The 25,748-nt window shown below is 36.6% G+C and overlaps 4 protein-coding genes across 7 annotated transcripts; 1 reads left to right on the plus strand and 3 right to left on the minus strand.

Annotated features, from left to right (window-relative positions):
- Nucleotides 1-2,408: 2,408 nt before the first annotated feature.
- Nucleotides 2,409-6,323, minus strand: LOC122289815 (tyrosine--tRNA ligase 1, cytoplasmic-like). The gene is made up of 10 exons (XM_043097120.1): nt 6,023-6,323; nt 5,747-5,894; nt 4,937-5,226; nt 4,762-4,858; nt 4,299-4,404; nt 4,109-4,191; nt 3,819-3,964; nt 3,514-3,619; nt 2,856-2,915; nt 2,409-2,664 (listed from the first exon to the last, which is right to left on the minus strand). Exons 1-10 carry the CDS (start codon nt 6,139-6,141, stop codon nt 2,644-2,646), a joined length of 1,176 nt encoding a protein of 391 aa, XP_042953054.1. The 5' UTR covers nt 6,142-6,323; the 3' UTR covers nt 2,409-2,643.
- Nucleotides 6,324-7,930: 1,607 nt separating this feature from the next.
- Nucleotides 7,931-17,310, plus strand: LOC122289816 (kinesin-like protein KIN-14J). 2 transcript variants are annotated; one of them, XM_043097122.1, is made up of 22 exons: nt 7,931-8,211; nt 9,121-9,262; nt 9,417-9,574; nt 9,712-9,807; nt 10,191-10,440; nt 10,937-11,064; nt 11,156-11,239; nt 11,372-11,449; nt 11,540-11,632; nt 11,707-11,736; nt 12,380-12,721; nt 12,795-12,876; nt 12,969-13,064; nt 13,192-13,371; nt 13,500-13,606; nt 13,684-13,862; nt 14,017-14,181; nt 14,272-14,525; nt 14,621-14,784; nt 15,721-16,268; nt 16,754-16,878; nt 17,050-17,310. In XM_043097122.1, the coding sequence occupies exons 2-22, from the start codon at nt 9,160-9,162 to the stop codon at nt 17,109-17,111; spliced, it is 3,324 nt and encodes a 1,107-aa protein (XP_042953056.1). In that variant the 5' UTR covers nt 7,931-8,211; nt 9,121-9,159; the 3' UTR covers nt 17,112-17,310. The 2 variants fall into 2 exon arrangements, with proteins under 2 accessions (XP_042953056.1, XP_042953057.1); XM_043097123.1 differs by having other exon boundaries at nt 10,946-11,064.
- A 1,136-nt stretch (nt 17,311-18,446) lies between these two features.
- Nucleotides 18,447-19,861, minus strand: LOC122289376. The gene has a single exon (XM_043096350.1). The coding sequence runs from the start codon at nt 19,859-19,861 to the stop codon at nt 18,698-18,700; it is 1,164 nt and encodes a 387-aa protein (XP_042952284.1). The 3' UTR covers nt 18,447-18,697.
- Nucleotides 19,862-20,385: 524 nt separating this feature from the next.
- Nucleotides 20,386-24,895, minus strand: LOC122289817. Of its 3 annotated transcripts, none has more exons than XM_043097124.1 (3): nt 24,360-24,895; nt 21,565-23,503; nt 20,386-21,287 (listed from the first exon to the last, which is right to left on the minus strand). In XM_043097124.1, the coding sequence occupies exons 2-3, from the start codon at nt 23,473-23,475 to the stop codon at nt 20,958-20,960; spliced, it is 2,241 nt and encodes a 746-aa protein (XP_042953058.1). In that variant the 5' UTR covers nt 23,476-23,503; nt 24,360-24,895; the 3' UTR covers nt 20,386-20,957. The 3 variants fall into 3 exon arrangements, with proteins under 3 accessions (XP_042953058.1, XP_042953059.1, XP_042953060.1); XM_043097125.1 differs by having other exon boundaries at nt 24,095-24,895; XM_043097126.1 differs by lacking the exon at nt 24,360-24,895 and having other exon boundaries at nt 21,565-23,096; nt 23,206-23,345.
- Nucleotides 24,896-25,748: the final 853 nt, after the last annotated feature.

Below are 25,748 nucleotides of genomic sequence, written 5' to 3' on the forward strand. Positions count from 1 at the left end.
TGTAAATTTATTTTTATATAATTTCTTTGTATCTGTAACAATTTTCGGTTAAAACTGTCTTTATATTCGTGTTGCAACATTAACCAAGACATTTTTTTAGTATTTCAACTTTATTGGGTCATTGCAAAATGAGTGATATTAGGTACAAGTCATAAGTGAGAAAGCTTCACGCTGGCTTTTTGTAAAAAAATAGTCCTCATCAGAAAAAGTGACCTTTTTTTTTTTACATTTTTTCATGGTACGGTCCACATTTTACAAAAGGCCTTAGCAATGCTTCTATATTTGAGACTTGTACAAATAATTACTCTTGTAACATTAACCAATACACCATTTTATCACAAGAAGAAAGAATTCGAGACATATTCACATCAGATTCAAGGATGGGCATGAATTTATGTACCGATTCCCCTTGGTTGCTGCATCAAGAACTGCATAGCAGAGGGCGTTGTTGAGTGTATATGTTTCCTTTATTTGTTTCATATTTGCCCATCAAAAAAAAAAAAAAAGAAAAAGAAAAAAGAACTGCATAGCAAAGGGATAGAAAGATCCAACATTCGAACTAAGTAGTCACCACAACGGCAATCATGATTTTTAACATCCCAACATTGATAATTACAGTCTTAGGCTCTGTAGCTAACCTAGATATCAGCCTTATGTGAATATCTATACGTTACATAATCTTTTACCAGATTCTTGAAGGCAACCCACAGCATCAGTGAAGCAATGCATATGATTGACCGAACTACCAGTAACCTACAATATTCGTAATATTGTTCCATCAGATAAAGTGTTCTCTGAAATACGGCCATTTTGAACAGCCAAATGTATTGGTTCACCAATGGCCATAAGCATGAACTAAGAAAGATTGGAAATAAATTATGCTCTATTTGGTTGGTGAGAAACCTCAATTAAAGAAGATGCCTTCATATATGAAAAATTTTCTCAAATTTTCGTCAGCGGCAGTGGTGAGTCGGCCCTACCGTTGGTCAAATTTTTGTCAGATAGGAGCTCTATAGCATTACTCTTATTCTTTCCTTGATTTTATCGGAAGCAAAATAGAAATTGTAATAAGAGGAATTTTAAACGAAAGCTAATCTATAATTTTGTAGCCAAAACACTGAAACAGAAAATATACATTTCCCACATTTTCTAGCCAGCCAAACAGAAATTAATAAAAGGGAAAGAACATAAATAATTAATTCAATCAATCAAAATAGACCAGCCAAGTTTTACATTGGAGATAGCTAAATGAAGGGAAGAGAAGAGAGAGGTAAAGCTATCGGCGATGGCCACAAAGTCTCTTTCCATGACCTCGAGGGCTCTGAGGATCTCGATTTGACCAAGAGCGGGATTTGATTCCTCGAAAGGTTCGGGCAGGGTTTGAGGACGCGTGGAGGGAGGATTGAGGGTCGGTTTCGAGATTAGGATTTCTGGATTGGTCTCGTAACGCTCTCCCTGAGCTTCCCGTTCTTCATTTTCTACCATTTCCAACAATTATATTAGGTGCACAACTCTGCATGCTTACTATTCATTGCAACTAATTCAAGAACAGAAGATCTCGCCTCTCTCTCTCTCTCTCTCTCTCTCTCTCTCTCAGAGGCTTTGAGAAAGAATTCGACCCACTACCATTTTGGGCCTAAGTCAATCACTTTTTGGGCTAAGGTTTTGATTTATACATGCGTAAACAACAAAGGGTACTGCTAGAGTCACTGAAAAATTCTATAATGAATTTCATTTACTGTAAATATTTTTTTTCTGTTTTAATGTATTTTTATTAAAAAAAACACACACAATTCAAAAATATAAACAAACACAAATATTTAAAAAAAAAATTTTGAATCGGGACACTTTCTCGGTGGAAAGTGTCGGTGAGAATAAAACTCTTAAGTTTGTGTGTTTGGTAGAGCTATGTTTGCATGATTTGATAATGAAATTGACAAAATGATCTATGTTATGAAGAGGACCCGCTGAATGGATCCTTCGATAAGGACATGCATGCCACGCTTGCACATTTACCTCTGGCATTGTTGAACGGCTAAGGAAGTGTAATTTATGCCTCTACCAATATGCCGCTACGTAATTCCTGGAGAAATTTGATTGATATTTTTGCGTTCAACTTCTCATTTATTTTTGCGTTCTACTTCTCATTTCTACTTGCAGACAGCTTCGACATTCATAACTGAAATCTCTCTATTTTAGAAGATTTATTGGCGGAATAATGCACGTGGGCCTTCCAAAATTTGGAATTTGATAGTTGCATATAAAAAGCAAACCTATAATAATCTCTTTGGCTACGTTTGAATACAGAAACGGTTTCATCTTATCTCATCATATTATTACAACTTTTTCAAATTCTCACACAAAATAATAACCAATTCAACTTTTTCAAATACAAAACAATAGTAATATTAAACAATAATATTTTATCCAACTTTTAGTCATTAGATCTCAAACATAAAGTAAAAAATATCCAAACAATGAACATAACATGTTTCTTTCAAAAAGAGTATAACTGGCCTAGAACGGCAGTATAACGTGATAAATGTTTCAAAGGAGTGCAATGGCAGCAAGCCGATTGCCACGTATCAGAACTTCCATCCACCAATTCGACAAGAACAAGAGTCGAAGGCTCTCTATTCCGCATTACCTTGTAATTCTATAAGCCTACAAAATCAGACACCGTTGCTTGAGTTTCCCAACATAAAACGAGGACAAATTAATTGCGGACAATGAAATGTAATAAACCAAAATATTTTGTGATTTAAAGCCCAATGTTAGTTATGAGAAAATGATAATCAAAATCAAAATAAAAACAGCAAATAAAATTTTCAAGATTTTTAGTTAAACGAGCATACCTTAACCCTTTTCAATAGATCTTTGGCATGATTGTCTTTCTTAAAGTGTTCTCTTACGGGCTGCAAATGGACAGAACAAAGCAGTTAGAGACGGCTGACATAACAAAGATGATGCGTTATGGCTCTCCGGAGCAGACTTTACATTAGCAACTAGCTGCATCATTTCCTCATCCCCTCAACAAAACTGAGGTAAGTCGACTAATGGATGTACAGTTTTTTTTTTGGGGGTTTTTTTGGGGGCTGGGAGACCTTCATATTTTTTTTTTTAATGACAGGGGACCCCATGGCAAAGCTCTTAGGACTCACCCATTGAACCTAAAACCCCGGGGAGACTGGCACAACAATCCACCGCCGTGGCCTCCCACTTAAATCGCAGTTTGATTCCAAGGTAATCGAACCTGTGACATGGGGCACATGCACACAAGTTCGCCCTAACCATTTGGGTTACCCACGGGTCGGTGACTCTTCACTTCTTTAAATACATGGAAGGTACTCGATGAACAGAGCTCAACCAATCAAAGGTTCCCCGCAAATTAAGCATAATACAAGATAGTAATGGCTTTCAGGAGCCCGATAATATTTACCTCACATCAGTCAAACAGTTGCATTAATTAGCTAACCTAAAAAGCATTAATAAAAATTATAAACGAGAACATACCTCAAGTATCTTATTTAATGCCTTTGACAGAGACGGTTTAAGGTCACCTGGGTGTAACTCTCCACTTTCATAGTCAGCAATCAATTCCTCAAAGTTTTTGTAGGTCCTGGATAAGAATAAGGGAGTGTAAGAGAACAATTGGAATCAATGTTTCAGATAGAAATTGGGTCGGCAAAACAGCTCAGGACAACTGCACTCTTTTAAGGAACAAGCATTTTTGTGGGAATTAATTTTGGTTCAAACACACAGTCCTAGTCTTAACTAAATGAAATAAATACTGCCATCCTGAGAACCATAAAACTTACTTACAACCACCATTATCTGCATTGCGCTCTACGACAAACTCCTTAAACCAAGGTAAAACCATATACTTTACATACTCCAAGCAAGGATTGCCTTCCACAATCTTTGGAGGACAGTAAGCTTTCTTTATCTTCAAATTCACTTCAGCCTATGACAGTCATTAAATTAAGTTTCAGGTTAAAACCTACTTTCATATCTCAATATGTGCATGTTCTACATGCAACCAATCGAGGTAATGCAACCCTTCCCCAAACTAAATGACAATTTAATACCCCCTTTGTCAGCATCCTACCTCATCATCCTCCATATAAATGGAGGACGATGGATCACTTTTTGACATCTTGTCCTGCCCTTGCTGTAAACCAGGTAACATGTCTGTAATCACCATTAAGAAAAAGTAATAAACACCTCAAAAGGATTCACGTAAAACATTATAGGATACAAAAACATAGAAAACATTGGTATAGGGATTAGGAGGATACGGTGTGACAAAATAATAGGCTTGTTCTTCCTCTTGATGTCATCACAATACTCTCTTGCTAGTACGTTCACTTTCCGCTGATCCATTCCCAGTTGGCAAATGTCGGCCTATTTGGGGAAAAAGCAATTTAAATAGTTAACAATAATGCGTTTTAACATAGATACAGCAATTGCCTCCTGCATAATCCATAAGCACATTTGATATTAGTGACAATAAGTTAAATTGGTAGCCAGAACAGCATTTTCATCATTATCCTCATCATTTTCACTGCACAACCATTGGCATCAACAAACTTATAAATATATCTCAACATGCTAGAAGTGAATTCGCTGGATATTGCCTACACTTAGCAGCAACAAACATTTGCAAAATCTCATGCAATTTTTAAGCAAACAAGGAAGCCACACACACTGACCAGGGCAACAAAAGGGAATATTTTAAAACTAAAGGCAAAAGGCAAGCACCTTCAAGAAAAATATATCAGCACACTGCATGCATGGGTAGAGAATTTGGGCTGCAGTCAACTCATCTTGCTCACTTCGACCCATAATTTGACTGCACCTGTAATGATGAACAGCAACCTATAAGTAAAAAAGGACCGTATAACCAGCTTATTGAAAAATTCATACAATTATTTACCTGATTATCCTTGGGAGCTTATTCCTTCGAGCTATATCCATAACAAGAGGCCAGTACTCATGTGCCCTTGAATTAATTTCCTTTGATGACCACAAAAATTCCACTTTTCCTCCTTCCAAATCCATTCCAACAGCTTTCCAAATCTCAATCAAGTAGCGCCCAACAGTCTCGATTTTCTTCAAATCACCCCCCATCTTATTGTTTAGCTGGGCAAACCAATCTGCAATCCATATTTTCACTCTGCACCCTGCAGATGTCAGTTTGTTCACGTTTATAGTCTTCATAACTCCCTGTGGACCAAGTTAGTAAATATACCCATTTTCAGATCTCGGAGCATAAGTCACAGAGAAACCAAAACCTGCCCCCTACACACGAGATTAAAACAGCTCTTTCCAAAAAGGATCTACCTAGGGCAATTCAATATTTACGACTAGTCAAACAAGAATTTCAGAATTACGTAAAAAGGAATAAAAATAAATCAGGTTTGTGTACAAGAGACATCCTGTCCCGTCTAGGTTTCCTTTGTTGTAGGCAAGTCCATTTAGGTTTCGTTCTTTTAATGAAAGAGTCAAAAAAATTCAAAGCTATGGCTATGCCCTGCCATTCTTGTTCTTTCAATGGTATAATCTTTCTGCGAGAACAATATACATCCAACAATACACAATTCATGCTTCTTCATACGTAATTAGGTATACCACAAACTTGAGTAGAAATGCATTTACTTACGAAGAAAATAACGAATTGATTAAAAGTCTTCGAAAGGAAAGTATGATAATTCGAAAGATTTTTACATACGATAAGCAGTAGTACCTGAGCGATGTGCATTCGGCCAGAGGGCTCGAACCCGTCGTAACAGATCGGTTCGGGCTTATTAGCCAGTAGATTTCGCAGCTCATCATCGAGAATACACTCCTCTCCAACACTCCTCACGATTTGGTACTTCTCCTCCAAACTGATCCTACATCAGATCCATTATTTATAAAAAAAAATGAAATAAATAAAACAAAATTAGATGCTTATGCGTATCCGTACAAATAGAGAATCTCAACTAAGCAAATATGAGTGAATTTCGCGAGAGATTAGTACTCGGTGGTTGGGTTCACGGAGCTCGAGGATGGCACCTCGGCTTGGAAGTCAGAAATCGTGATGGATTGAATGGCGGCATCCGGTGGGGTCTGATTTTGATCTGGTGCTTCGGTCGCCATTGCACCTGCACAAGCAAGCGAGGCTTCGGGGGGTGGTTTTGGCCCTTTGGGACCCTGTTTTCAGATTTTAGGGTTTTCTTTTCTTTTCGGCGTACATAGGGTCCATCACGTGAGGCCTGGTCGACGCGTGGTTTGAAGATTACGCTGTGTACAATGTTGCCGGTCAAGATCCGAAGAAAATTGTTGGTCCGGAACTTTCAGTGCGCTCCAAGCTACCTCGTATGCTTGAGCAGCACTTTGAACAGTTTGTCATTACCTAATCTATGTTAAACGGTAGATGCATAAAATTATTTAAAATAAAGTAACGTTAGATATAAGTCTTTAAAATACACGAGCCTTATACATACATACATACATATATATATATTTTGTAAAAAAGTAAATTCTATTAAAAAATAATATGGTTTTTTTTCATTTTTTTATGATTTGATTCACTATTTTATAAAAAGATTATACGGAACTTGTTTATCTAAAATTTGTACAAATGATTATTCTTTAATTGTAATCACGGTTTTTTTTTATTATAAATAAGGGTTATTAATAAAATTAAAATACTGTCTTCTTCTTTAAAAAAATTAATTACTCTTTAAAATATAATATATTATAATTAAAAAAGACAAAATTCATAATAAAAATAATATTGTTCACACTATAATGATCTATTAAGCACGTCAAAATTCATGTTAACGAGATATTATTGAGAATATGCAAATTGAATTTGGACCAACACACCAAAAAATATGAAAACTATTTCAGTTATAAAAATATTTTATAAAAATATATTTCTCAATTTATAGCAATATAAAATATTATGATGAAGATGGAGACAATAGAAACAACATTATACAGTTACCCATTTTGACTACATCAAGAGACAAGAGTAGTCTCGTTTTGCATGTCAACGGATTTCTCGAGCTTTTTTCCTACAAGTTAAGAAAGTCACATAGGACAGAGATGACGGCATTGCTTGTTCCATTAACTCGGGAGAATCAAGCAGAAATAACGTTAATCATTGTTCGAGAATCTACTCAGTACTCAACACTTACTTTAAAAAATAAAAATAAATAAATAAATAAAAGATACCGTCTATCACCGGTTAGATTCTATTTTATCCATTCAGGCATAATTGCATTGCATGGTGCCTTCTTCCCCCATGCATGCATGATCGTTTGGTTTATTTTGTACCAGTTGTGTTGTTTTCTCACGTTAATTAACATAAAAAAAAATTTTGATATTTTAATTTTAAAAATTAAATGCCGATATTTATAATTTACAAAAAAAAAATTGAATAATTAAATCTTTTATAAATTAAATTTTATAATATTATTAAAATATGAAATATGTGTTATTCACACACTTTGTAAGTAGGGAAACCTTTTAGATTTTTATAATTGTAATAAATATTATATTTATATCAAGTTATAAATAAGAGTAGAAAAAATTTATTTATCATCTATTTTATTATTATTCTATGCGATATTAGATGATAAGTTTATAAATGAAATATAATAAATAATTTTTAATTATCTAATGCTATATCATAAAATAATGAAAATTAAAATAATAAGTAGCCTTTCTCAAAAATAATTTTTTATATAAATTTTTAATTTATTTATTTATTATTATTTTTTTTTTAAAAAAAGCAAAATTTATCCATTCTAAAAATGTTGAAACACGGGGAAGTTCCGAAAAAGGAGACCAAAACAGAAAAGTGCCAAGGCGGGAAGAGAACTCCAAAATTATTTGGGGGGAAACGCAATTAAACTAAAATCGCAGCCCCTCATTATTTTTTAAAAAAGATTCCGGATAAAACGAAAAATTGAAAAAGGCTCTCTCTCTCTCTCTCTCTCACAGACTGTCATCGCTCCGGTCTCTGAAATCTCGGGCCTGAATTTCTCCCCCAACGAACAGAATTACGCTTTGAGTTCTCCACCGGATCGGTCCCGAACGCCCGCGCCCTTTCGCTGTCGTATGTATTGTACATTGGTACGTCTCCAATCTCAGAGCTAGTCCATTGGCCTGTTTTCCGAAGATCTCTACCCCATATCGGAATCCTGCATGAATCCCCAGGTTCGTTTTCTTAGCCACATTCTCTCCATTAGCTTCCATTCCTACAAAATTTTGGGTTTCGCGCGGATCTGATCTGGAAGGAAAGACAATGCAACAGAAAGAAAGCGCTTCCTTTGTTTTTCTTTTATTCTGTATTAAATTATGCTCATTGAAGTAGCTTTACTTCGTGCATTTATTTTTATTTTTTTTTCTGTTTGTTTTGTTTAGCATACGCATGAGAAAATATTTTTAATAAGTAGCATACGCACGAGAAATTTAACTCAACTAAGCAAAAGAATTGTAGGAGTAAAAGTGGATGGAGCTTTTTATGGTCGAAAGTGTTGAAGAAGAAAAGAATTTTGGTTCCCCATGAGCTCTAGCTCCTTTCCTTTTTTCTTTTTGTGTTGATAATTGTAATAAGATGAAATTTATAGGATAAAAATCACCCATTTAATTTAGCATCACAGTACTGTTAGAATCAATCTGCTACTGTCTATAATATGAAACTTGGTTGTGAGTTTTACATCAGCTGAGGTGAAATACTCGCTATGAAGGTTTGGAAAACTGATTGCTTGCTTGGGAAGATTTTCCTTCTTCTTCTTCTTCTTCTTCTTCTTCTTTTTTCCCTGTTGAGACTCTTACTTTGGTTTTCTACATACTGTCTTTGTGATGCCTGGGGGCTCAATTTTTTAGTTATATGTATGTATGCATGCATGCATGAATAATACAGATAAATGGAACAACTGCGGATCCAATCACTTTCTAATTTTTAGTCTTTAAAACGTATGGTATGCTATGCTTCCTTGAGTGAGGCATATACACCTGCATTCTTGGTTCGGTGTTTCCATTGAATATATTCCATATTCTTATCGTAGACCTCTTGCTCTAAATTACATGCGGAAAACTGTTTAATTGAAGCATTGTGTCCAGGGTTTATCTTAGAAACAAGGCATTTGGGAAGGTCTCGTCATGAGCACCTGGTTAGAGCCCCTCAAAGGTGAAAATAGCGGATTATGTTCAAATGGGGCTCATGGTGAAGATGTTGAACAGCTCAGGAGTGAAAGTTTTGGGGGTATGGCTGAAGGTTACCCAAGTTATTCTCCCCCCCCCCCCCCCCCCCCCCCCCCCCCCCCTCTCTCTCTCTCCCCATATTCGTTTCCACATAACTTGTTCACACTTGATATTCCCGTTTCCTTTTGTTTTACACTTTGACTTGTATTTTTCAGGTGACCAGCAAACTTCTCTGGTGGAGTGGTTAAATGGTGTGCTTCCTCATTTAAATTTGCCATTGGAAGCTTCGGAGGAGGAATTGAGAGCATACTTGATTGATGGCACTGTTTTATGCAGCATCTTGAACAAGCTCAGGCCTGGTTTGATAGAAATGGTAGGATTACCTTTTGTCTTGTCCATCTATAACCTTTTTGATATATTCTTTTTTTGTTATGAGTTTTATTTGTTCTATCTCCTCTCTTTTTTTTCCCAAATTTTACTGCTCAATTAACAGTTTTTTGTCTACTTTAGGGAGGCAGTTCTGAGACCGTCCCAAATGTCAGAAAGTTTTTGGCAGCTATCAAAGACATAGGATTTCCTGGCTTTGAACTAGCAGATCTAGATCAGGTACCTTTTAATATTGCAAACATAGTAGCCTGATTTCTTTGCACCTGTCAATCACATAACTTGGTCTTGGGTATGTTACATTGAGCCTGGACCTTAGGTCGCCTCATACCTATTTTAATGCTTTTGAATTGACTTAACCTTGAGAGAAGTAATTGGGAATGTTCTAGATCAGTATCCATTAGCCTCAAAGAAAAATCAGCGTGCCCTGCTCTGTGAAAGCAAGGCTCAGTTCAATTCTGGGTTTTGCTGAATTGTCCCAACTCAAACAAACTTGCACCTTCAGTTGGTTTGCAGAAATTGAAATCATGGATGCTTCCCAATCTCTTATAATTTCTGAACTTTCTTTTGTTTGTTTTAGCTAATTGTCTGAGATTATTTTGCAGGGATCTATGGTTCCAGTTTTGCAGTGCCTTAATACTCTTAGAGTGCATTTGAACTCTAATGTTGGCACAGAAAACTTCCAAAATCAATTAAGAAAAAGATGGGATCGGCTAGAGGTAGGCTTTTCGAAGGAAATTGATCACTCTGAAGGGAATTTGTTGTCATCTGGACAACATCCAGCTGAAAATGGGGGAGGGTGGCATAGAGGTTCAGTTGATGCCAAATTTCAATGTGCTTTGCATGATTCTTCAGGTATGCTCATCAATATCTCAATTGAAAGGGAACAAAATATTTATGTGCGAATGACACCCAGCTCATGGCATATTTGTGTGTAAATTCAAACAACAGATGCATTTAGATCATGCATGCAATATGTGATGCATCACCAGTGGCTGTTTGGAGGAAATATGTTTGGCAAGGGGGCCTGCATTGCTTAATGGGTGACTTTATGTCTGATTCAGTCACTGAACTTTACGAAACTATGGATTGACAGGCATAGGGAGAGAGGGGTGGGGGTGGGGACTAAGGTTGGTTCACTTGGTCTCATTCTGTGTGAGGTGCCATTAGCCTTGCAGTTCATTATCTTGGGCATCTTAGGCAGCCACTGAAGAGAGACAGAGGTGTGGCTGGGGGCCTCAATGTGAAACGTCTTGTTCTGATTGCCAAATTTATCTTGCTTTTCTTTGATGTTTTAATTTTTAATTTTGCTCATTTCATCTTGCATTTATATTATTTTATTCTCTTGTAGAGCCATCAGATGCTTTAATACATCATCTTGGATATAAGTTTAATGAGATGTTGCAATCAAACCAAGGATGTTTTCCTGATTCTTCCGATGCCAAAATTGTAGATTTAATCAAGTCAAACAATTTGGATGTAAGCTCATTTTTTTAAACCTATATGGTCTGTTGTGGTTTTCAATTAAGTTTGATGATGTTCTCATGTTTTACTGCAATTCTTTTCACAGAAGGCTACTACTCGATCACTTTTCAACACTGTGAATAAGATTTTGGATGATAGCTTGCTAAGAAAGAATGGGGACGTACCTAATGTATGACAGTAAGAGGATGCATGGTTACCATACAACTATAGCATGCCTTGAACTAATATATTCTCTCTCTTTATTTTTCCATTGGGATCACTCACTGGTTTCCCCCACCCCCCTTCCCCCCAAAATTTCCAGCCTGTGGCATGGTTGTTGAGAAAAGTCATGCAAGTGATAGAAGAGCGAAGTTCAACCGTAGCAGGAAACTTAAAAACTGTAAAGTGCTTTAGATTTTTTCCCCAAAAATCAGAGTATATTTTCTACTGCTCAGGACTAATAATTTTATGTATTGTTCCATGCTTTCAGCTAAATAAGCTTTGTAAGGTTCGAGAGGAGAAGTATCAATCAAGAATAAGAGTGCTCGAAACCCTTGCAACAGGGACTAGTGAAGAAGTTGAGGTACACATAGTTTCATATGCATGCATTTTGTTTTTGTTTCACCCAATTGATTTTAACCCTTCTTGTTCCTCTAGGTTATTGTGAAACAACTTCAAGAGCTAAAGGTGCACTACTGTTCTTAGCCCTCTCCTTGTATTCAACTCTATGGAAACATGTTTCTTTTGTTGAGCTTTGATTATAATAATCCTAACTAATAAATGCTAGATATTATATCCATTTTAAGTACTCCTTAAGTTCCTTCCCCTAATGAACGTTATTTATCTCTCCCACATATGTTGAGGACCTTTAGAACCACCATCACTTATCATGGTTAACTCTACAAATTGATGTCACATAACCAATGTTGTATTGTTACAAATGAAAAATCCCTATCCATTAATTTCACTTTTCTTAATTTGTTACTATACAAAATCTCAATATATTATATTCTATAATTTGTAAAAATGTGCAACGTCAATTTTCTTATTTACACAGCTATATCCCATATGTTTATTCATGATGCATGTGTAAATTGTTTATTTGATGAAGTTTGGGTACCTTATTTATGAAAATGAAGAATGATTTTCAATTATGTAAAAAAATTATCACATTGTAAAACTTATAAAAACAAAAAACTAGAAAATGGGGATAACGGTAACTATTATTTTCCCCATTTGCAAAAGAAAAACCATTGCTGCAACAGGGTTATTAGTTATATTGCTAGTGAGTTATTATTACTTCTAACATATTTTTATGTGGATCTTGCAGATTGAGAAGACCAAAATAGAAGATAAAAAGAAACTTGAAGAGCAAGACATGCTAAAATTACAGGAAGAGAAGGATCGTAGTGATATGGAAATTTTGACACTAAAACAAGAACTAGAAATGGCCAAAAGGACACATGAGGATCATTGCTTGCTATTAGAATCAAACTCTAACGAAGCTAAAGTTGAGTTGGAGAAAAAGTTGGAGGAACTTGAGTGCCTTTTAACAAGTTCAAGAAAGAAGGTAGAAGAACTTGAGGCATTTTCTGAATCTAAATCACTGAGATGGAAGAAGAAAGAGCGAATCTACCTGAGCTTTATAGATTATCAATTTGGAGCCTTGCAGGTTTGTCTTAATTTTCATTTTTCCTATTCTTATATCTTGTGAAAATTGATCTATAACATGGTTTTATCCATAGGAATTGAAGGGAGCTTTAGAGTCCATAAAACATGAAGTCTTGAAGACAAAAAGAAGTTATCCAGAGGAATTCTATTACTTGGGTAGGTTTGATCATTCATAGTTTATGTTGTACTAAATATTGTGCACCTATCTTTGTTAGGGAATTTTCTCACTAGTATTTTTTCTTGAACAGGATTGAAGATTAAAGGACTAACAGAAGCTGCCGAAAATTACCATGTAGTTTTAGCTGAAAATCGTTGGTTGTATAACGAAGTTCAGGATTTGAAAGGTGCCGCATTTGGTCTTCTTGGTTGTTGCTGGAGTTTATTTGTTCTCAGATAGTGTGCGTTTTTCTTATTTATTTTTCTGAGCTCATAGCTAATTCTTTCATTTTACTTTTTCACTCTCTTATGTAGGAAATATTAGAGTGTATTGTCGCATAAGACCATTTCTTCCAGGACAAAGTAAGAAGCAGACCATTACGGAATATATTGGTGAAAATGGTGAATTAGTTATTGTTAATCCCTTTAAACAAGGGAAAGATAGCCGTAGGCTGTTCAGGTTTAACAAGGTTTTTGGTCCAACATCTACTCAAGGTATTAATTTGTAAATGAATGATGTTTACTATTTTGGTCACACCTTTTCTTCTAACTGATGTACTTCATTATTAGTGAAAACATTCTGGCATTTTAATTTCTATTCATTTTAAATCATGTGCTGACAGAGGATGTATTTATGGACACTCAACCATTAATCCGGTCTGTTCTTGATGGATACAATGTATGCATATTTGCTTATGGTCAAACTGGCTCAGGAAAGACCTATACGATGGTATGAAAATATTTCACATTGTATCAGTTTTACATGTCTAAAGTTTTGCCTTACACCTTTTATTGTATTTCTTCCAGAGTGGGCCTAACATAATGTCAGAAGAGGACTGGGGAGTTAACTATAGAGCTTTAAATGATCTTTTTCAAATTTCTCAAAGCCGGAAAAGCTCCATTGCATATGAAGTTGCTGTTCAAATGGTTGAGATATATAACGAACAAGTCCGTGATCTACTCGCAATCAATGGCCCTCAAAGAAGATATCCTTTGTTATTTTTTTGTTGGCTTTAATTCAATTGCACTGTTGATTGTAGGATGCACTCCATCTGATCATTTAATTCTGAGTAGCATTCTTGGCTGCTCCTCTCACCTTATTATGATGGAAAAGCCTGTTGTTTTCTTTGACTTGCACACACTTGGGATTTGGAACACCACACAACCGAATGGATTAGCTGTTCCTGAGGCAAGCATACACCCTGTTCAATCAACTGCTGATGTCCTGGAGTTAATGAATATTGGTTTAATGAATCGGGCAGTTGGTGCCACGGCCCTGAATGAAAGAAGTAGCAGATCCCATAGGTATTATACTCAGTCCTCAGTTCGTTTGCCAACCACTTTTCAGTTTAGTTATGTTCATTTGGCATGGATTTATTCAATCATATGGTGCAGCATTCTCACTGTTCATGTTCGAGGCATGGACTTGGAGACCAATGTTGTTTTGCGTGGCAATCTACATTTGGTAGATCTTGCTGGTAGTGAAAGAGTGGGTCGGTCTGAAGCAACTGGGGATAGGCTTAGAGAGGCACAACATATAAACAAATCACTATCAGCTCTTGGAGATGTAATTTTTGCTTTAGCACAGAAGAGTCCACATGTACCATACAGAAATAGCAAATTAACTCAAGTACTTCAGACTTCTTTAGGTACTTCTTTTATTTTTTTGTCTTCAACTATGGTAATAAGTTATGAATGTGACTTGTTTTTATCTTTTAGCTCATTTATCTTCTCCAAATTGTAGGCGGTCAAGCAAAAACACTTATGTTCGTACAGCTTAATCCGGATATAGATTCCTACTCCGAGACTATAAGTACCTTGAAGTTTGCGGAGAGAGTTTCTGGTGTAGAGTTAGGTGCTGCTCAGAGCAACAAAGAGGGAAGAGATGTTAGAGAACTTACAGAACAGGTCCAATATTTTATTCTTAGCATGCTTACTCATGTTTCCTGCTCTCAACAATACCAAGCAGATGTTTCAGAGTGCTGTATCTTTTTCCTCTTAATTGCTTTCTTTTGGCGAGGTCTTTCCCAAGATTATCGATAATGTCGTGTATCACAAAAACAAAAAGATTAAATCTTACAATGTAACACCCCAATGGAAAGCCCAAACCACATAGCCTATACTCCTAAAGGATTAGTCAATAATACAATTGGAATTTCATAAAGAGCAACAATTTCTAATTCTCAAGCAATGTGGGATCTCATTCACCATCTATACTTATCCTTATCATATGGGATATCACGTACAATAATCAACGACTCTTTGAAAGCAATGAGCTGTCAACTAGGAATGATTAAGAATGAATTTGCAAATAGCTTGTGGGTTGTAACTGCTCGTTATTTTAATAAGGAGTAATGCTACACAACATCCTACACCACACACTTTATATATTAAAATATTATTTTTTATTTTTTTTATTTTTTAATTCATTTTATTCTTATTAAACTAATTAAATTATTTTATTTATCATCCACACACTACATATTTATTATAGAAAAAATGAAAAAATAAAATAAAATAAATGTGGTGTGTGAAGTGTGAGGATGACAAGAAGAATTTTCCTATTGGTTAAAGGCGGAAGATCCTTGCTCCTTGGTGCCTATCCATAAAGTCCACTTTACTCAACAGCAATTGAGTTTATTTGGAAGGCCATCAAGACCATTTCCTTTACCCACCATACTAGGCCTACCATTTTTTCAGCTCTGGGGATTAAAAGCATGAGAAATTGTTGGAGGGCACAAGTTGGGCCTTAATTGATTACCTTTCTTTAAAGTTTTACAAACATCTTTGATTCCCTCTTCTTCTGATTTTTCTTTTCCATCTGATTCCTTTTTCACCTTGAAGGTCACATCCCTCAAGGACATGGTTGCAAAGAAAGATGAAGAGATTGAGCACTTGCAGCTTCTCAAGGCTAATGCCAATGGTACAAAGCATGGTATGACCTCATTTAGGTATGGGTCTTCCTCTCCAAGGAGACCTTCCATTGGGACTTCTCGACAAAGCCAAAGATTGACAGGAGCAAAAGGTTCAGGGATTTTGGAAAGAGCAGCTTCAGATATGGACAACTGTTCAGAGAGCAGTGATAAGCACTCTGAAGCTGGTTCTCAGCCATCAATGGATGAATTTCGTAGACGTCAGAAGGAATTGTCTCCTCATTTGAAGCTATCTGGAGGGGATGTAGGTCAGGATTTTAACGAAGACATTGAGCTCTTGGGCTTTGGGGATGCAGATTCTGAGGAAAGATTAAGTGATATATCTGATGGCGGGCTTTCAATGGGAACAGAAACTGAAGGCTCAATATGCAGTGTTGTGGAGTACACCCTATTCCCTGAAGTAGCAAAACCACCCGAAAACACAGCTTCCGAGTGCACACCAGCTCGGAACAAAGAGAAGTAAGTCTTTCTTATTTCCATGTGCTTCTTCTAATATGTCACTTCTACATATAATATTCATCTCTTAAATATTACCAAGGCTCATTCTGTGATGCCAACAAGGCAATAAATGCTTTTTAAATCTTATTGCCCCCCAACTTGGTTTCTGCAACCTGGGTTATGGAAGCTTCCATGACCTTTGCAATATTGAACGTTTTCTATAGTTGAGTAACTTGAGTGACATTTCCTTTGCAATTATATCATATCTCTAGTTCCAATGATAAAACTTCCTAGTTTTTTTTTCCCTGTTCCAGCAGCATCTCTGCTGCATTCGGTATTTTGATAAAAGCTCACAGTTGTAAATGCAGTGAAATTTCCTAAGAGGCCTAAAATGGGGGTTGGGGGTTTTATGCCTGTGCGAGCCTTTCACTCAATATTGCTAGTTATCAAATCACATTTACGTAAGTTAATCGATGCCTAATTTCTTTATATTTGCTTGAGCACAGGCCACCTCTGCTTGAACGCAGGCCGAGTTTACCATCTAAACTTCCCAAGCCCCCCCAAAAGCTAGTGCAGACCAACTCTTCTCGGCTTTCACTGACCAGAAAGTCCTCAAAGATCTCATCACAAAGTAAGTAAATTGACATATTTCTTTCACATGACTAGATCAATAGTCATTTAGGTGGTTTATTGCTTCACTAGTCAGTTCTTAGAAAATCTCCGGCCCATGCACCTCACCTCTCTTTCCTTCTCTCCCTAATCTGTCTACAAAAATTTCCAATGTCCTTGTAATGCTTGTCAGGTGCTAGGAAAACTTCTGCTAGCAGCTCCTCTGCACCAAAGCCCCGCAAAGGATGGCAATGAAATTGAATGCAATTTGGTTGGCAACGGGAGAATTCCTATGCCCTAACTAACTTGTATCTATGGTAGGAACCCACTGTAGTTTGTACTCTTTAACTGGATTGTTTTACATAGTGGATTGGAAGAGATAACTGCAAAACTTCACTTTGTAATATGGGTAGTTTAGGATCATAGTGTAACTTCCATTTGTTGGTTTTCTCCATTTTGGTCATTAGTTTCATTTTCAGTTTACCTCGATGCTCCATTTTTAAGATTATCCATGTCCAGATGACAGGAAATAAGAACTTAAATGACTTTTTAACACCGTTCCTTACAATAAGATTGTTTTTTTTTTTAACCCAACACCTTGCTACTGGCCGTTACTAGAAGTAGTGCTGGTCGACTTAATAACTCAGATTGCCGGCAAAACATCGATTATGTGGTGTCCCCACCATTAAACAAACGAGTTGAACTGCCCCTCTTTGGAAGAAAGGAAATAAATTTCACGGTTGTGATTTATTTTTGTGACTAAGGTTGTGTTTGGTTAACTCATCTCAAACTATTGATAAAATTTTTTACTTTTTCCACTTCTTATACAAAAGTGAAATTCATTTCAATCTACTTCATATATAGAAAAATTTATTACTCTAAATATCAATGATTTTAATGCTAATTATTTTTAGAGTAGGTTACGTACAATCATTTTTATATATTTATTATATATTTTATTGATGTGATTGACCAAAATAATTATTTTATATTAAAAAAATAATGCAACTAATCACATTAATAAAATATACAAAAGTAATTGTAAATAAAATTTTTGTTAATTTTTTAAGACAAACGACATGCACCGTTTCAACTGGTACCTTAAAATAATCAAAAAAGCAATTAATTCAACTATTGCTTTGGGGGGGCAAAGTTTAGATTACATAAAAAATTCCAACTTTACCTTGAAAAACAAAAACAAAAACGAAGCTAGCGAGCATCCTTGGATTCCTTACAAATAAGATTTTTTGATCGATGGGAGACTAGTTCCAGGCACTTGGGATGTAATTGTAAGTAGTTTTTGACAGTTTGCATCTTTCTTTGATTAATCGACAAGCAAACTAATCAAAGGAAGCAGTAGTGGCCATCAAACATTAAAACAAATACCACTCCAAACAACAATTTCGTTCTCATAACAAATACAACGCCAAGAAAGAAAGAAAGAGATCAGAGTAGAACAATAATTCTTCAACTATGACCCTAGAACTCTCAGATTATTATTGCTTTTCAATAAGGTTTTGGAGGTTTTTTTCTTTGTTTTTAAAGATGACGTTATTCCAATTTTATTGATGCTCTCGCTTGAAGAATATCAGAGAAACAACCCTTAACCAAAGAACTATACATAGTTGTAGAATCAAAACGTATTACGTACAACGTGTCACCGGCAATCATATCCTATCCAGTCTCAACAATATCTATGGAATCTGTATCCTAAGTTCAACATCAGTAATTTGGTTATTTTTAGTAAACTTTACAGAAAGAACTTGATCCAGTTAAACAGTAGTACTGTCACCTTGTACTCCTGCATATATGCATGTTTGTCGTCCCTGGGGAAGAAATTTTCAGGGTCGACGCGACCGAGGCGTCTGAGACCGTTCTAAAACGCTGAAAATGAACCTTGATTTGTGGGAATCCCAGTTTAGTCCAATGACATCGCTTTTCTTTAATCGCCTTCTCATCCAGAAATCTTCGTGCCAATCCCCATGCAAAGCGTACGCATACCTCATCATGAAAACAAACTGATGCTCCGACTGAGAATCTTGGTCCCAAACGGTGACGGGCATGCCGGCCTTGCTCTCGACTTGTTTGAACAAATCCGCATACAAGAATGGCAAAATATGTTCATGGACCATTCTTGTTGGCAGCACGAGCCGATCCCTCTTAGAAAGATCAACAGCCGTAAGAGTCTTCTTGAGTCCCCAAGAAACCTCGGAAACCAACGGCGTCCTCTCTTCTTTTTGTTTATCTCTGTTGCGAGGTACTCTCTTCGTCTCGGTTTTGGAGGCCACTGTCACGGGGCTCTCTCCCTTTGAACCAGTAGCAGTCTTTTCTATGGATTTTTTCTGCTTAAAACCACCCAATGACTTATTAAACAGATTTAGTGCAAATAAATACGGATCATTGATTTTTTCGCTTGTTTTGAGCTTGTTGACTCTCGGCTGAAACCCGCAAGAAGGTATCAATTCAGTTGAAACTTCGTTCTCAGGCTCCCAAGAAACCATTGATTCCTTTGCAGCTTCCTTCTGAAACCCGCAAGAAAGTGTCGATTCGGAGGAAACTTCATTCTGAGCCTCGTCTGAGTACTCACGCTGACACTGGGGCTTCTTTTTCATCGTACCGGAAGAGTCACAAGTTTCGATTGTTTTGCGCTTATAATTGTCTCTCTTCTGAAACTCACAAGATCCGCCAAAAAGCGTCAGTTCTGCGGGAACTTCCCTCTCAGGCCTCCAAGAATCCATTGATTCCTTCTGAGACCAGCAAGCAAGTGTCAATTGATCTGTTGAAACTTCCTGCTGGGCCTGGTCTGAGTCAAGATGACAAGTTTCGCTTGTTTCGCGCTTAAAATTGGCTTTCTTCTGAATCTCACAAGATCCGCCATAAAGTGCCAGTTCTGTAGGAACTTCCCTCTCAGGCCTGAAAGAAACCATTGATTCCTTCTGATACCCGGAAGCAAGTGTCAATTCTGTTGAAACTTCTTCACGGTGACTCTTAGAATTCATTTCCATCGTCGTGGTATATATAGAAATCAAAGTAATAAAGTGTTTGCGAAAATTATTCTCATCTCTGTATTCATCAATCGATACAATACAACGTTAAAGATCGAGTACAGATTTGAATATGACTAGAAATGAGCTTTTGAGATCAACTGTGACTCTAGGCTTTCTGTGAGGTTATTGCTTTTCAACAAGGTTTTGGAGGTTTGCATTCTCCCTCGCATTCACGCCCAGAAAAAAGGGGAAAAAGCGTTGAAGTTATTCATCGTACGTACTGCAATTCTTGGAGTCCTAATTAAATAGGGTGAGAAGAATGTCATGGGAGGCTCGGAAATCCCTTGATTCCATTACCCCGTGTCGTTTGATGAGATTAGAAAAGCCTACGGCAAGTCGTTTTCATATTGAACAAGCTCGTCAATAAGCCAGTATGTGTTTGCTGAAGACCCGGGAAGCAAAAATCAACCCATATACCATGAAAGAACATCATTTCTCTACTTCATATCATAATATATATCGTTTTAAGAAGAACTGTAGGATAAAGAAAAAGGAAGAGTTGTGCAAGTATTCATTATTGTTCTGCAGATACAAGCTTCTTGTGAACATAGTTCTGATCTACTTTCCTCGACACCATATATCCTTCGTGTTACAAAAAAGGAAAAAGAGAAAGGAGTACTCTCTTTCCACAACCTAATGATCACTACTATTCCCCCCTCTATCAAGTTACAATATAGACAATGATGTGGTCTGCTCTAGCTATAGAAGTTGAAGAATGAATTGAATACTATATTTTAAAAAACAGAAAACAAAAGAAAGCATTTTGGCACCTATGTGAAAATTACCCTCAGGCAATGCCTAGCCCATATCTCCAAACAGTCCCGTAAACTCCAAGACACCTGTTGCAGTTTACCGAGCATACAGCTGACTGCTGAGTCCATTCCAGTAAATGATTGAGGCACCACTGAAGCTCGGTGTTCAGGAAGTGGCACCTCTTGTTGTCATCTTAGAGTATTGCCGTCCTCCATATATCCTTTCAAGTTGGGGTAATCTCTGTTGGAGTAGCCAGAGAAGCCATTACAGCTGTACCAAGGAAGTTGATCAAGTCTATATTTTATACTCGAGATATTGGAGAAAACGGGGGATTGGAAAAGTACGATGGTGGGATTTCTTTTACAATCTTATTGACTTTTTTCTTCTCCTCTGTTGTGTCTGTTTCAATTAAAAACTTCACTCCATCATCAATAAACACTTTCAGAGAATTGTTTTGCGATAATTGTATGTTTCTGTCCTTCCTGGCATTATCGGTAGCTTCTGTGCTATGCAAAATGGAAACGCAAATGGAGAATGCTTGTAACGTGGATAACTGTGCATGAAAATCAACCGAATATTCTCCCTCTTCGATAAATGTCATGGTCAGTGCCGGTGTATTCTCTTTCGCTCCCTAGGTACAAATCAAAATCAAGTAAAAAGTTGTGAAAATCATAGCTATACACAAAGTGTGAACGCAGTGCATTAGGAATGAATAATGAAGAAGGAATTCTAGTGATAATGCTTTTAGTTTTTGAATTTTGTCTTCTCAAGAAGCCAATGATAGACACACTGAAATGTCTTATAATTAATTACCCAACCATGTTAAATTGTCAAGACTGATAGCAACTATAAGAAATAGTGTATCCCATGACAGCACACCTATAAAAAATCTATGTCAAGATGCATACCTGAACAAAAAGCTCCAAAGGCTGCCGATTCTCCTGAAGTGCTTTATCTTTAGCAAATTGAATACAGGGATTACCTAAAACAGTGAGAGGGCAGGCCATGTCCCAGCCACCACAGTCACAGCCTCCACCTAGTCTCCATCGATCTACTAATGATGAAGGGCCTCCACTTCCAGAACTTGGCAAACCATGGCTTCCAGTTGGAATTAACACTTTCACTTTTTCTGAAGTTCTACCATCACGGAGGTCCTCTTTTTTCTGCTCAATCATAGAATGATTAAGTAGGTTTGGAATGAGTTTGTCACCAACCTTATCCCCTCTCTTGTATGTCGATGTTTCTGTCATCTCAAATGGTACTTGTATAACAATGGCTGCAATCTCAAGGTTTGAATGCAATTCCGCAGATGTCCAAGGGTAAGAATTTGAAGAATCAAAATCACCTTTCTCAGAGGCTTGTCTTTGTTGTAGTTTGAGCTTCGTTGGATGAGACCTATCATCCTCAAAAGTTTCCTTAAACAAACGTGGATCATAACCTTCGAAATCTTTAAGAGCAGGGGTACCATTTTCTTGGGCTGCAATACTTTGTCTTGCACGTGCAATATCATACAATACAAACTCTGTCACCACAGAATTGTCATAAAAGACGCCATCTTTTAGTTCTGAACATAAGTAGCGGGAAACTTGCATCTGTCCCACCATAGAGGAATCTCTGTTGCTACCATTCCATCCCCACACACTGGCATTGCTCATCTTTCTACCATTGATGGAATGAAATGTATAAACCCACTTAAAAGCATTATCTGTCTTCCATGCTTTGGCAACAACTACATCTTCAGGGCACTTCAGTGACAACTCGAAAAATGGCACCCCATGTTTGTATTTCAACTTGAGACAGCCATGTAGGTGAACTGGTGAAATGACTGAACAGTGGTTCTCTCTCTCGACAAACTGAGGATCTGGTTGTGATACCTTTGCTGTATTTGAGAAATCACGCAGCAAAGATTTCCTGGATGTTCTGCTCCTCCCCATGTCTGTCGTCCTAGATTTTTTGAGCCCACCACTTTCTACAATGTAACCTAAAGGACTTCGCAAAGATTTGGACTTCTTGAATGGATCAAACATATTTCTGATAGGGCCAAATCTGGCCTTTGAGCTGGCCCTGGAGGAGTAATCACTTTCTGATGGCGAAGGAAAATGGGGCATTTCCACCTTCACAGATAGTGACTGGTGCAATGAGCGAACTGTGTCTCTCTCAAGATCATTACCATTATTTAGAGTACCAACAGCTTCATCACTTCTAAAATTTACATCCACTGAATCTTTCTCTACAGTATCAGCATGTTCATCCCCGTCATTTGAATTCAGACAAATTTTATCGAAGCCATCTGATGAACATGATTCTATACAAGGCTTGCCAACGGATGTTGGACAAAAGTTTGAATCCAAAGACATCACTGGAGACCTCTTCTTCAGGGCTTCCTCATCTAAACCATTCAAAGCTATCATTGGAGATCTCTTCTTCAGTTCCGCCTCATCTAAACCACATGAGTCAAACATTCCATAAGAGAAAGAAGTGTCACTACTATGACAAATTTCAAAAAATCTCCCTCCCTCAGCAGGGCCCATTTTCTTCATTGTCCTTACCTCTTCAGAACTTTGATACATGGACCCTCGTTTAAGCTCAATTTTAGCTTCCAGTCCAACAGGTCTACTAGCAATGCTTTTGCAAGAAGATCTGCGATAGTGACCAAAGTTAATCTCAATGAAGTCCTCCTTTAGGCTCAATAATTCATCTCTATGTGCAGGTTTCCCTTTCTTATTTCTCTTTTCAACATTTGAGCAATCTCGATGAGTCGAAAGAACAGTCTTCGGACTCAGACCAACTGTGCAGCTTTTATCAGAGTTCAATTCCATCTCTATTCACATTTTTAGATCCCCAGTTCTGCAAGAAATTTTAAAAATACAAAACAAACAAAAAAAAACAAAGATCACATCTTACCTAAGCAAGAGACTAGGGCTCAACTAATCAGATCATAAAATATGAACCAAATAGATATTTTCATCAATAACGTAATAAGTTATGTTGGTAGGTTGGTAACAACGAACCATAAAAGCTTTCCATTGCAAATTTTTTATGAGATATGCAAATTGTTGGAATTACAATTTACATATCTAGACACATAGCATAAAAAGCCCAAAGACCTCCATGAGAATGTTAATGCCATCATGACGTGATTCATAATTTATCCTGTTATGGGGACGTCAGCTATAGATTATACACAAGGATCTACGTCTGTCATTGATTTTTCCGATATGAAATCACTGATGAAGCATAAAACGAAGTCTTAAAGAACAATTGCGTACGAAAAATTTACTAAATGTCCAATGCATTTCAATTTGCAGAATTAAATCTGCAGTCATAATTCATGAAAGCTATGAATAGAAATAATCACATTGGGTAAAAGATTTCAAAATCAAACAATGCAGAATTTCCAAGCTAGAAGTAATGGAACATCTTAACCTCAGAAATTACCATTTTTTGGGAAGGCACACAACCCATCATGGATCTGAACTTCACAATCACAAAAACCTCAAAAAACCAATCGGGATCCCCAGAAAACAATGTGAGACCCCCCTATAACCCCGAGGAATCTTATGGTCTCTTCAGACTCCCAAAAAACAAGTGAAGTAGAATACGAAAGGGTAACATTATAATTATTAAAAACAACAGCTTTACTCTTCTCTTGCCTTCGAAGCCAAAATTAAAAGAAATGATCGTAAAACGAAAATGGCCATACCCCACTAGATCTCAGTCAGAGCAGTGAACTCCAAGAAAAACCGAATAGACGGGAAGCAGACGCAATCATGCCCTCCAATCTCTTCAGCTGAAAGACAGTACTAATATACAAGACCAAAACTCACAGCCCAATTTAATAAACACTAGGTGTAATCCATGAGATTAGAGGACTGCAAAGAATTCCCCAATAATCACCAAAACTGCAGGGAAAAATAAAAGACGGACAGAACAATGCCAAGACCAGTTAAGCATAGCTGTGGAATAACACCAAAAGGGAGTCTAGAGAGAGAGTGTATTTGTGTGAGTTAAGACTCAGATTGAGACAATGTTAGAGAGAGAAAGCATGCCTGATATCAATAGGAGTGAATGTTAGGAGTGGAAGACACTCCCTTTCTCTCACTCTCTCACACACACACACACGACGAAAGGTTGCAATGGCCAATGAGAGGCAGTGAACTGCTAAGCTTACTGTTTATGTCTAGAAAAAGCCATCTCCTTCAAAGCCATCGAATGCAGCTACATCAGTGTTTGTCTCTTTTTGAGTTATGTTTTTTTTCTTAATTTGTTTTTCTCTATTTTTTTTAGCTTTTTGGGGGCCTCAAAGGAAGCAGCCATATGAAAAGACGTTAACGGCCTCGACATACAGTCAATATGGCTGTAGTTGAGGTGACAATGTTGGGATTAGAGGGTCATTAAGCATGGGGTGGAGACTTGAAGTTCACTACCGTTAAAAGGGTTGAAGTTCGGAATCCAAAATCAAATCACTGCACATAAATAATTATCTTAAGGTTTTGGGAATTGCATATATGACGTGATATTCAGGCCCCGAATCCTATAATTTAACTTCAACTCTTTTCCAATAATTAATTATTTCGAGAAAAAATATTAAATGGTAATAAATTATTTATAAATGTAACGTTAGATACAATTTTAAAATATATAAATCTTATATACTCTTTTTAAAAATTAGTAGAATTTATTATTAGAAGTTTAATTTTTTTATATAGATTTTATATTTATCTACTTTTTTTAAAGAGAGTGTACGGAATTTATATATTTTAAGACTAAAAATATTATTTCTTTATTTATAAATAATTGTGAAGTAGTCTGACGAAATACAATTTAGTTACAAACTAACTCGGTTTGATATACAACGTCAAATTATAAAGTTAATTTTATAATAAAATAAATCTTATATATCATATTAAACTAAATAAATTTATTTTTATGAAATCTTTTTGTAACAATTACATATGCCAAAGCAGCTTCTTCCTCGAGTTCCCAAATTCTCAACCCATCTAAAGTATAAGATAATTAAGAATTTAATGCTGAAATTTGATCTCCAAGTCGAATTATAATATCCTTTTCAGAAAATTCCATACAAAAAATA

Source organism: Carya illinoinensis, chromosome 12, assembly GCF_018687715.1.
Source record: "Carya illinoinensis cultivar Pawnee chromosome 12, C.illinoinensisPawnee_v1, whole genome shotgun sequence".
NCBI classification, from domain to species: domain Eukaryota; kingdom Viridiplantae; phylum Streptophyta; class Magnoliopsida; order Fagales; family Juglandaceae; genus Carya; species Carya illinoinensis.

Coding starts and splice junctions, on each gene's coding strand:
- LOC122289815 (XM_043097120.1), bottom strand. CDS start 6,141: ATGGCGACCGAAGCACCAGATCAAAATCAGACCCCACCGGATGCCGCC. Junction 4,859..4,936: donor AAGCTCCCAAGGATAATCAG/GTAAATAATTGT, acceptor TCATCATTACAG/GTGCAGTCAAATTATGGGTC. Junction 4,192..4,298: donor GCCTATTATTTTGTCACACC/GTATCCTCCTAA, acceptor TGGTGATTACAG/ACATGTTACCTGGTTTACAG.
- LOC122289816 (XM_043097122.1), top strand. CDS start 9,160: ATGAGCACCTGGTTAGAGCCCCTCAAAGGTGAAAATAGCGGATTATGT. Junction 9,263..9,416: donor CAGGAGTGAAAGTTTTGGGG/GTATGGCTGAAG, acceptor TGTATTTTTCAG/GTGACCAGCAAACTTCTCTG. Junction 16,879..17,049: donor CTCAAAGATCTCATCACAAA/GTAAGTAAATTG, acceptor AATGCTTGTCAG/GTGCTAGGAAAACTTCTGCT.
- LOC122289376 (XM_043096350.1), bottom strand. CDS start 19,861: ATGGAAATGAATTCTAAGAGTCACCGTGAAGAAGTTTCAACAGAATTG.
- LOC122289817 (XM_043097124.1), bottom strand. CDS start 23,475: ATGGAATTGAACTCTGATAAAAGCTGCACAGTTGGTCTGAGTCCGAAG. Junction 21,288..21,564: donor CTTTGGAGCTTTTTGTTCAG/GTATGCATCTTG, acceptor ATTTGTACCTAG/GGAGCGAAAGAGAATACACC.